At 60.3% G+C, this 11,599-nt stretch overlaps 1 protein-coding gene across 1 annotated transcript; it reads left to right on the top strand.

Annotated features, from left to right (window-relative positions):
* The first annotated feature begins 2,944 nt into the window (after window positions 1-2,944).
* MYL10 (myosin light chain 10) lies at window positions 2,945-10,876 on the top strand. The gene is made up of 6 exons (XM_047779119.1): window positions 2,945-2,995; window positions 3,533-3,608; window positions 4,474-4,578; window positions 8,001-8,079; window positions 10,276-10,324; window positions 10,615-10,876. The coding sequence occupies exons 1-6, from the start codon at window positions 2,960-2,962 to the stop codon at window positions 10,711-10,713; spliced, it is 444 nt and encodes a 147-aa protein (XP_047635075.1). The 5' UTR covers window positions 2,945-2,959; the 3' UTR covers window positions 10,714-10,876.
* The last annotated feature ends 723 nt before the right edge of the window (window positions 10,877-11,599 follow it).

Here is an 11,599-nt window from a genome sequence, read left to right as displayed (position 1 = left end):
CTGTGTCCTCAGCCAAGGGCCTCTTCCGGGGCCGCATAGATCCCGGTGGCTTAGACAGTCTCTGGATCCCACAACCCCACCCACTCGGATAGGCCCCAGGCAGGTGCCTGGCAGGGAGGCCCCCATCCCGTCCTTTGTCACCTTCCCAACTGCTGTCCCGACCTGGAGCCCTATTTAAAGAGCCGTCCCTGAGCTCACCCAGGCCCGCTGCAGCGAGAGGGAGCCCTCCAGACCATGGTAGGCTGGCACAGCCCTGCCTCCCGACCCTGACCTCATCCCTCAACTCCGACCTCATCCTGGGACTTTGACTTCATTCATGATTCTCAACCTTCAGCTCTTGCCTGAACTCACCCTGCCCTTGACCTTGTCCCTCTCACTGACATCCTTGACCTTGACCTGATTCTCTGCCTGGTCCTGACCTTTCTTCCCCCTTGATGTCATCCCTGAACCTGGCCAGTCCATCCATGGGGGTCCTAACTTGGGTCTCTGCTCTCATGGACTTTGTGGAGGCCACTGAGGTGAACGGGGGTCGTGAGGAAGAGGAGGGTGGAGGGGACAGGGTGGGCCAGGCTTGGTGATTTCAGGCCGAAAGTAGGACTCTGACCCCACTGAGGGAACCTGATTCCTGTGGGGGTTGGGGGTCCCTGTTCCAGGGTAGCCTGGGTCCTGTGGAGCCTGGGTGGGGGCTGCAGGTCCTTCAGGCCATGTGTGGCCCAGCCTGCCGCCCTCCCCCAGCCCTTGTGCTCCAGCTCCTTGCAAGGTTCTTAACGTGGCCTCTGTCTCTCACACCCTCATCAGTCCCTCTTGGCCTGAGAACGCTGACTTGACCGGCAAACCTCAGCTCAGAAGCCACCTCCTCCGGGAGGTCTGCCCGGAGTACCCCATTGGTATAGCGGCTTCTCTGCGTCTTTAGCCCTTGTCTCTGCTTCCACCAGCCTCTGCTGATGGACTCTGAGCTCCTTGGGGACAAGGACAGGGCCTGATTTAGCTCTGGGTCCCTGGGACTGCACGCAGGGCCCGGGTGGAGGTCAGCAGGTACCTGATTAATGTCTGGATAAGGGAGGCATTAGCTTGGTTTTATACATGAGGCTCAGGGCCAACAAGTGATTTTCTTAACTTCCTGGAGGCTGTGAGCAGCGAAGCCAGAATCAGTTAGAACTCAGGTTCGGGCGACCCCTTTTTGCCCTGAGATAGTTCCTTTGGGGGATTTGTATTTTTTTAGAGGCACATTATAAAAGGGAATTTCTCTAAGGCAGCTGGGCTGGAAAGGGTCCTGGTTGGGAGATGAGAAGGCCTTTCAGAGCACTGGGCCTCAGGTTTGCCCGTGCAGTAGGAGCAACCGTCCCTTCCTTCCTCGTGAGGTTCTAGAACGGGGTCTGGCACACAGGACGGTGACGTTTCCCAAGAAGGCCGTGAAAGGCTGAGGCGAGGCAGGGATGGGGGCCGCCTGGGGCCAGGGGCAGGCCTGAGGAGAGAAAGGGCAGAATAGTCCGCAGACGAAAGTGGTTGCTTTTTATTAATCAGAAGGAAATGTATATGTAATTATGGGAGATGAATTCCGCGGGGAGGTTCTTTTCTTTGTGATGTCTGAAGGGATTTATAAATATTACAGGGGTTTTACGGCACCATAACGTCCTGGCCGCCCTGCCAGCCCCCTTTCAAAGGATTAGTGGAGACAAAGGACCCAGTAAAAGCTAATTATAAGTCAGCCAGGCGCTGCGGCTCCTGATGTGAGCCCAGGGAAGTGGGGGCAGGGGCAGGGGGGGCGGGGGGGGGGATGGGAGTGAGCTGGGGGAGGGGAGACCACACAGGCTCTGGGGTGGGGGGCAGGGGAAGCTCACGCTCTGGGGGCAGGTGACAGGAGTGGCACAGGTTGAGAGAGTCTACGGGGCTCCCTTTCCTCCTCCTCCTTTGTGAAGTCCCGCCGTCCTTTGCCCCCCATCACGAGCCGAGTCTGGGGCCCTAATGATGGCTGCGGAGGGAAAGGACCCACAGAGGGGTTTGGGGACAGAGAGTTTTCAGCAAATGCCCCATAGCAGACACTTAGGCCCTGGGAGATATCCGGAAAGAAACAGGTGGAGGCAGGAAGGCTGGCCAGAGGCCCTCCACATGGGTGGTCACCTGAGCTCCGGGCAGCTACTTCCAAACCCATACCCACCCTGAGCCAGGCCCCAGGAGGGGGAGGGGGGCCCAGACACGGACCGACATGGGGCGTTGGGCAAGACAGTGTGCTTTGTGCTACAGGGTGTGGAAGCCCAGACTGATGCGGAGGGGAGGAGGAGGGAGGGGAGCTTGAAGGTGGCCTGGTCGGGGGTGGGAGGGGTCAGTCAGGGAAGGCTTCTCAGAGGAGGCGGCAGGGGAGATGCACCTGAAGGATAAGGATTCATCCTGGTGGAAGGCAGGGAAGGCATTCTGGGCAGCGGGGAAAGGAGAAAATGTTGGGAGAGAAGAGAGCTTGAGCACGAGCAGGGGACCTAGGCAGAGGGCGGGAGGGGGGGATGCTCCAAGGAAGAGACAAGGGACAGACCCTGCACCGCCAGGGGCCCAGGTGGCATTCTGAACACCCGGGAGGTGGGCAGGAGAAGAAGGGCCCCCACATGGGGGCTGGTACCAGAAAAGAGTCCCCTCTCTGCTCCGCATCCTGGGCACAGACCCATCGCCCTCTGAGTGGTGCACAGGATCCCGAAGCAGCAGGTGGCCCCTCGAGGTGGGTGCTCCGTGAGAGGTGGGAAAACGCTCTGTTTCTCCGCAAGGTTTCGTGAGGAGCCTGGTCTGTCTGCTGCAGCCCCCAGGGTGGCAGAGTCATTCAGGAGATGGGGGGCGGGGTGAGTGGGTGGGGGTGGCAGTGGGTGTGTGGGGAACCTGGAGGGGCTTCTGTGAGGCCTCGCCTGGAACCTCACAGGCACCAAGAAGAGCCCGGAAAAGAGCAGAAGGCGCGGCCAGCTCCAACGTCTTCTCCATGTTCGATCAGTCTCAGATCCAGGAGTTTAAAGAGGTGGGCCAGCTGCCCTGGGGCCCCTGGGAGGATTACTGGGGGGCATGGAAGGCCCTTAGGTAGCCGACAAGGCATGGGGGCAGCCCTCAGTCCCTGGGGGGTGGTGACGTCACGGTCCTTAGAGGCTGCCATGCTGTACCTCAGACCCAGAGATGTGACCAGCTGTCCCCCGCAGTCCCTACCCCCTCTACCTGAGCCCTTGCTTGCTCTGTGGCCGCGGGCAAGCCCTTCCTCTCTCTGAGCCTCAGTTGCCCTCTCCGGGATGTGGGGTTGCCTGGAGCGTGGAAGGCGGGATGGGTACGAAGCCCCAGCCGCAGACTGGCACACAGCCAGAGCTCAGAGCGGGCTAGCCATGACTCTCATGCTGGTGTCAGGCTGTGCTGGGTGACCGGGTGGCCAGAGGGGCTGCACTGAGGTTGCCCGGGCAGCAGCGGGCAGGAGGACAGCCTTTACAGGGAAGGGGGACCTCCGGGCAGGGGCCGGGGCTTGGGCTGGTGGTGTAGGAAGGTGGCTGCTCAGCACCCATCTCTCTGGCAGGCTTTCACCATCATGGACCAGAACCGGGACGGCTTCATCGACAAGGAGGACCTGAGGGACACCTTTGCTGCCCTGGGTGGGTGATCCACAACTGGAGGCTTGGGGCTTGGGGTGGAGCTGAGCCCAGGCCATCCAGAGAGAGGGGGTGGCTGGGGACAGGCCAGTGGGTGTGAGGGCCCGGGGTGTTCCAGGGGCACAGAGGAGGGGCGGCCACAGCCTGGAAGATCAGGGGAGGGCTCCTGGGTGTCAGAGCAGGACTGGCCAAGGGAGCGAAGGGGGCATTTCAGGTACAGGAGTGGGAGGGTCAGGTGAGGGGTTGGGAGGGCAGGGGGAGACGCCGGGGGCAGGGAAGAGGCCGGACATATGCTCCGGGCTCCAGGTACCCACCGGGCTTCGGCTGCCCGGGAGGCTTCTGCCTTCTCTGAGGGCCCAGGGACAGGCCTCAAGGATGAATGGGGGCTTGGGGTGGAGGCGACAGGGGCATAACCAACTCACATCTGGACCGAGCTTTGAGCTCCTGGTGATCTGGTTTCCACTGGGGCCATGAGGAATCCCAGAGTCCTCACCTCCAGGCAGCCCTCCCCGGATACCTGAGCCCTGACGCCCAGGTCTCCCAGCCCCTCTGGGCCTCAGCTTCAGCTTCCTTGGGCCTTAGTTTCCTCATCTGTAAAGTGGGGATAACCTAAAACCTATTCTCCTTCTCAGGGAGGCTGAGGTGGTGGCAGGGGGCTGGTGATGCTGGGGGCAGCCCAGGGCTGACTGTGGCTGAATGTGTCCCCATCCTGGGTTCCTGTAGCAGGTGGAAAGGGCCTTAGGGCTGGGAGGGGTGGTAGAGCTGCAGGATGCTCCCATTTCCCAAGCGCTGCTCTCCTGGGAGGCCTGCAGGCTGGGTCCCCTCGGACTCTCATTGTACGCCTGGGGGTCTCCCGCCCCTGCCCCAGGTCGCATCAATGTGAAGAACGAAGAGCTGGAGGCCATGGTGAAGGAGGCCCCCGGGCCCATCAACTTCACGGTCTTTCTGACCATGTTTGGGGAGAAGCTGAAGGGTGAGTGAGGCCCCGGGTGGCCCTGGGGAAGTGATGGGCGTTGGGGGGGGGTGCTGTGTGCTGACATGCCCCCCACCAAGGCGCACCATATCTGGGAGCATGATGTAGCTCAGACACCATCCCCCTGGGGTGCACACACCAGGTCCCCCCTGTTTCCACCTCTGGATTGCAGAGGGGTCACTGGAATGACCCCCGCCCTGCAGGACTGTGAGGGACCCAGGGGGACAGTTTGCATAAATGCCCTTTGCCCACCGAGCCCTGGGTTCATCTTGCCTGCTCTGCCTTACCGCCCCTCCCCCCACCCGCTGCCCGGCAGGAGGTGTACTGGTGGGCAGTGGGGGTGGGGAGTTTTCTGGAAGCTGTGTGGCCAATCCCAGTGCAGGATGGGCTTCTCTAGGGAAGGGACCAGGGCCTCGTCCATGAGTGAGGAGACCTGGGCTCGGATGAGTGACCACACTGACCCTAGGTGTCCCAGCATCAAAGTGGCAGGGACGGGACCCTAACCCAGACTCTGGCTCTAACCACTGCACTCCCCTGAGATGCAGCATCAGGCCTGGGCAGGGGTTCCGGGCTCCGAAGGAAGGGCCGGGCTGCAGCTGCCCTGGGAGGTGGTCTTAGTGCCACCCACTCTCAGGCTGCCCCTGCCTGCTACCCTCTCTTGGGCTCAGCTACATCTGGGCTCAAGACCTGACCTCCCATTGACCCCCAGGCCTTGGACAAGGCTTTCTGCTCTCATTTTTTTGTCTGTAAAAGGGGGGGGGGTTGTGTTAGTTTCCAGAGGCTGCTGTAACAAATGACCAAGAACTTGACACCTCAATACACCAGCCACGAATTCTAGAAGTCGACATAGGGCAGGTCAGCCTCCTTGAAAGGTTCCAGGGGAGAACCTGTTCTCGGCTTCTCTGAGAGTTTTTGTGGCTTCGTCGCTCCCGTCTCTGCCTCTGTGGTCACCCTGCCCACCCCTTCCGTCTGTCGCCCTCTGCCTCACTGTCATAAGGACACTTGTCGCTGGGTTTAGGGCCCACCTGGCTACTGTAGTGTGATCGCCCCATCTCGAGATCCTTTCCTTACACCTGCAGGTGAGGTGATATTTCCGGGTTCTGGGGATGAGGACATGGCCGTATCTTTGGGAGGCCACCACTAAACCCACGACAGCCTGGGGCTGTCTAGTGGACTGCAAAGTGCCATTGGGTCCACTTCAGGGCAGCTGTTTAGGGTTATTCCTGGGACCAGAGGGTGGGGCGGGGTATGCTCCCTGGGGAAAGACATGCGTGACTCCAGCCAGTGACTTGAAAGCGAGTCCCAGAGCTTGTGTCGGTCCGTGGCTGAGCTAAGAGCCATGACCCAGGGATGCAGCTTTTTCTCATTTTTGCAGGGGCGCCAGGGCTGGGGCTCCAGCTGTGCCTGTCATGCACACTTGGCCTGCGGTGGGGACAGGAGCCAGGGGCCGGGCCAACACCGCCTCCTCCCTCTAATTGGGACGGGGACGCTTTGTCATGAGGTTCCCAACAGCGATGGGGGAAGCAGCCTCCCTGTAGCTCATCTGATGAGGTTCGCAGTCTGCAGGGCAGAGGCCCTTTCCGGGAGGAGGAGGGGGGGACGGGGCTCTGGGAAATGTCCAGCCACAGGGCCTGAGCCCAGGGCAGAGGGTCCACATGTGGCTGGTCCTCAGGAAGGCGGGCTGGAGCCAGCCTGTCCCAGGAGGGAGGCCTCTCCAAAGACCCTGGGAGCCCAAGATCCCACAGCAACACCCCCCCACACCCCCACCATAATCCCTTGGCCACCCCTCCTCCTCCCACAAGGCCAGGCTGTGACAGATCCTGGGCTGAGCTTCTGGCCTGGGCACACTGGCCCCCTGCCATCCTGCCTAGAGGAAGCCCACTGCTCTGCCTCTAGGAGCTCCCAGGCCAGCAGGGCCAGCAGTGAGCCTGGCTCAGTCTCAGAGGGGCTGAGTGACTCAGACACCACCCTGTCCTAAATGAGCCTGATGCGGACACTCAGCTGATTCTGACCCAGTCTGACGGGGGAGGCACGGCTGGCCCTGACCCAGTCTGAGAGGCAGAAGCACAGATTGGCAGAACAGGAGGCTCTGGAGGTCCAAAGAGTTGGCTTCAAACCCTTCCTCCCCTTATTCGTGGGGATCTCAGGCAAGTAACAGCCTCTCTGAGACTCCGTTTCCTCTTTGATAAACTGGGGACATCAGCACCTGCCACATGGGTTCCACAGGGTTAAATGATGAAACTGCAGGATGGGACTCTGCAGCGAGCACTCAGATGTGTTTGCGGCCATGATGGATTAATGTCTGTCAGGAGCTTTACTCTTTGTGAATATTATCTTAACCTACCCTGGGAGGCGGGCAGCAAACCCCACCTTTGTCTCCATTTCCCCAGTGATGCAGCTCCACCTTAAAGAAGGAAGGGGAGGCGTTCCCTCTGTGGATCAATGGGATTGGGGGTGTCTTGGGAGCCCTGGGACACAGGTTCAATCCCGGGCCCTGCACAGTGTGTGAAGGATCCAGCATGCCACAGTGGCAGCTTAGGTTGCAACCACAGCTCGGATCTCATCCTCCACCCCAGAACTTCACATGCCGCAGGGCAGCCAAAAATGAGGAAAAAAAAAGGAAGAAGAAGGAAAGGGACATCCCCTGGTCCACAGTGAGCAGGGAGGGCAGGTGACAGAGAAAGAGCACTGGGTAAGGGTCAGCAGGCCTCCTGCTGCCATTCATAGTCCCTGGGACCTTGGCTGAGACCCCTCCTTTCTCTGGACCTCTGTTTCTGGGTCTGAACCACCAGGGGCACGGCATTCCGTCCCGCTGGGTTCTTAGAACAATTTCCTCTGATGACATCTTTCCTCAAAGCTCACACTATGCAAGTGTTAAAACTGGAACAGCCCTGGCTGTGCTTTCCCCACCCCCATTGGGCCCAGCATGTTGGCCCACCTGCCCCGCCTCTGGCCTGGACAACCTCGCAGACGCCTCCAATGCCACTGCCAGAGCCCCCACCTCCAGCGCCCAAGAGAAGCTCTTTCTCCTCCACCCACAGCCTCTCATGTACCTCCTGGGAGAGGAGATCCCCAGAGCTGCCCCCTCCCACACCTCAGTGATCACAGCATCCCCTGTGAGACCTTGGACAAGTCGCTTAGCCTCTCGGAGCCTCCATTTCTCCATCTGTAAAACGGGGCCAGTGGTCAGGAGGGTCAAGTATGTGGTCAATGTGCAATTGGGGTCCCCACGTACAGCCAGGGAGGCTGTTCGCTGTCACGTGCAGAGCGCCTGGCGGGCCCTCTCTTCCTCATTCTCTGAAATCTTACTTTTCTGGCCTCACCTGAGCCACAGGCCTCCACAGGGGTCCTGGGACCTGCCCCCCCCCACGCCCCCCGCTTCGGCCCATCCTCTTCCTCCTGCCCCTCCCCCCTGCTTCTAGGCACGGACCCAGAGGAGACCATTCTCCACGCCTTCAAGGTGTTTGACGCGGAAGGGAAAGGTTTCGTCAAGGCCGACTTGTGAGTCCCCTCTGCCTTCTGTTCGCTTTTCCTCTCCCTGAAGACTCAGGTGACAGATGGACCGAGGAGGGTCCTGCCTGCCCAGCTCAGCATCTCTCGAGGTCCCGTCCCCTCTCTGGGCCTCGGTGTCCCCATCTGGGTGGAAGTGCACAGGGAATGTGGGGTCCCCGGGCAGGTGGGGAGAGGAGGGGGGAGAGGTGGGCCCTGAAGAATACTTTGGCTGGAGCAGGGAACATTCTAGATGCAGGAACATACAGAGAGAAGAGCCTGGACTTGGCATGTTGGGGGTTGGTGAGGAGGAGCGGGCTATGGCTGCAGGGTATGGGCAGGTGGGGGGCACGGAGACTGAGCACAGAGCGGTAGGTGGGGCCTGTGTGGGCTCTGGACCCTGTCTGCCCTCGGTTGGTTGTGGGAGAGCCCTTCTAAGAAGGAGTTAGGCGGGGGCAGCTTGGAGGCCAGCCTGGAGGAGGAGGAGAGAGGCTTGCGGCCTCCACAAGGTTCTTGCCCTCTGGGATGGAGGGGCGTGGACGGGTGACTGAAATACAAGAAGTCAGCACCAATGGGAACCAGGGTTCCGCAGAGAGGAGAGACACGCGCCAGATGTTAGCCAGGGTCTGGGTGGATGTGGGGACGGAGGCGAGGCCAGGGGCAGGGACCTGCTCGGCTGGAGAGGCACAGAGAGTGAGGTGGCTGTGGGCAGCTGTCCAACTGCCACTGGGCTGGCCTGTGGAGTACAGGAGCGCTGATGCCTGCCATGCCTGGGGGCCTCAGGCCAGGCAGGACACAGGGCAGAGAGCCAAGGGTTGCGGGCAGGGGCTGCCGGGCAGAGGCGGGCTTCCCCGGGACTGAGACACTGAGCGACCTCTGAGCTGTCCCTGGGCCGTCCCGTCAGAGCCTCTAAGGCCTCACTGGGCCTGTGGGTGGCCCTGGGCACAAGAGATTTCTTCCTCAGGCCCAGGCTTCCTGACCAATTACTGTGATGCTTTAGACCTTGGCTTGAGGCTCATTTTGCTTTCTATTAGAATCAGCCTGTGATGGAGCTGGGGGCGGGGGTGGGGGCAGGGTGGGGGAGCGGGGAGGGTCTGTCTTATCTCCGAGACATCCTTACTGTCCTCCACCCCCCAAGTTTCAAGTCACACTCTCTTCAGGGGTTGGGGAGCGGTTCCCAGGGGGTTTCTCCCGGCTGCAGCCTTGCCTTCACCCCATTGCCTCCCTGTCTTGGGGACCTAGGGAGGCACAGGGCGGGGACAGCCCTGGAGTGGCCTGAAACTACCCTTCTACGGCCATCCAGCTTCACTCCCGCCAGAGTGAGGTCAGGGCTGAAAAGAACCCTTTGGGGACCCAGTTTGGGAAGCGAAGGTGCCTTCCCCAGGCTCTGGGATGGGGAGGACATGGCTGCCCGCCAGGCAGGCCACAGAGGAGGCTCTGGTTGAAACAGAGTCTGTGAAAAGTCCCCAGCTTGGAGAGCTGGAAACTGTGACTGTCCTGCAGTAACATGAATAATGGAAAATGCGCGTCGGTCCCGAGCGGGGGCCGCAGCTGCCACGGGACACACGGGCGCTCAGGCGCCCGCTCAGCCCTCTGACCCCACCCCTGCCCACTGCGCCCCCTGAGAGCCCTGTGGGGCCCTCCGACCTCCCAGAGGCAGCAGGCCCTCCCACCCAGCCTCAAAGGCCCCACCTCCGGCCATTCCCCCAGGCCCCGGGCCGCTCTGGCCCAGGGGGGACAAGGCCCACCCACCACTGCAAACCAGGACCCTCTCTGAGCCTCAGTTTCCTCCTCCATAAAAGGGGGATGATGGTACCACTCCCAAGGGCTGTGAGGAGCAAGGAGACCTGGGCAGGCCTGGACGCGGATGCAGGTCACTTCCCACCCTGGGCTGAGTGCAAGCACCTTGTACGCTCCGAAGCAGCTCACAGACGTCAGCCGTAATTAGGAGCTGAAAAAGGGATGCGCCTAGAACCAGGGCGAAGAGGCTCCCCTCAGAGACCTGGAGGCTGATCATTAGTGCACAACGGGACATTGGAGGGGTCCCCACGGTCAGGTCGGCGTCCCCACCTGAGCGAAGCGGAGCATCCACATCTCAAAGGAGGCTGAGAGCTGAAGGGGCGCCCGAGACCACATGGCCATCACCCCAGCATCTGCCACACAGAGTGGCCGGCCCCCTGAACGTGACCCTTTCTCTCCTTCATACAGCATCAAAGAGAAGCTCATGACGCAGGCAGACCGGTTCAGCGAGGAGGAGGTAAGCACTCGCTTTTCAGGGCAGGGCCCGATGGCGTGGCTCAGCGAATGGAGCAGCCTCGAGGAAGTACCCTTATTTTAGTCAACTGCTGAGATGAAGTCACCCTTGACTCCTGGGATGGGAAGCAGGATGAGTAGGGGTGGCTCTGGGACCCCGAATTGCTGCCCTGGCCTCGGTGCCCTCCGCCCTGATGCCTCCATCTGCGAAGAGGGGAATGACATTCTGCCTGAGCCCCTGGGCTCTGGCCCCCCCCATGCCCGATCCAGGCTGACTCCCAGCTCCTTCCCCAGATCAAGCAGATGTTTGCAGCTTTCCCACCAGATGTGTGTGGCAACCTGGACTACAGGAACCTGTGCTACGTCATCACGCACGGCGAAGAAAAAGACTAGAAGGAGCCTGTGCACCGCCAGCGCCCCCCGCCACCGAACCCACACATTCAGAGGCAGCAATTCCAGGGGGCTGGGGTGGCAGGGGTGGCTGCTGGGGAGCCCCTGCCGCCAACATGTGCGAGGAGACGGCTCCCTTGCCTGTGGGTCGGGGGCAGAGCGAGAATAAACGATGTTAACAAGGTCTGAGTTTTCGTGATTTACGCTCCGGTTGGGGAGAAAGCTAAACATACCCGTGGTGTTGGTTTTTCCAAAACTTTTCACTTCCTGGCTTTGCTCAAATGTTCCTGATGAGCTGGTGTTTAGAACTAATTGACAGTTTTAATGATCCCCAGCTGGGTCCCAGGACACTGTCTTCATTTATGAAGTTTTATTGAGCACCTAGTGAGTGCCAGACCTGGGGCCAGTCCTAGGGACACAGAGATGAGCCAGTCCTGTCGCTGGGCGGGCAGAGGACAGGCCTGGGGAGGGGAGGATGTGGGAGTGGTCCAGGAGAGATCTGGCAGCTGGGAGCTGGACAGAGGCAAACCTGGAGAGGAGCAGGTGGACTCTCGGGACACTGAAGGGGTAGGCAAAGATTGCTTAAGCAGGGCAGGCATAACACCAGCCATATGATGAAAGTGCAGAAGTTGGACTTCAAATGTAAAACTTCCACAGTTCCCTTTGTGGTGCAGTGGAAACAAATCTGACTAGTATCCACGAGGACACAGGTTCAATCCCTGGCCTCACTCAGTGGGTTAAGGATCCAGCATTGCTGTGGCTGTGGTGTAGGCCAGCAGTTGTAACTCCAATTAGACCCCTAACCTGGGAACCTCCATATGCAGCCAGTGTGGCCCTGAAAAGACCAATAAATAAATAAATAAATAAATAAATAAATAAATAAAACTTC

This window comes from Phacochoerus africanus, chromosome 5 (genome assembly GCF_016906955.1).
Source record: "Phacochoerus africanus isolate WHEZ1 chromosome 5, ROS_Pafr_v1, whole genome shotgun sequence".
Lineage (NCBI taxonomy): Eukaryota > Metazoa > Chordata > Mammalia > Artiodactyla > Suidae > Phacochoerus > Phacochoerus africanus.
The sequence above is the reverse complement of the archived record's forward strand: the minus strand, read 5'-3'. Positions and strand labels throughout refer to the sequence as shown.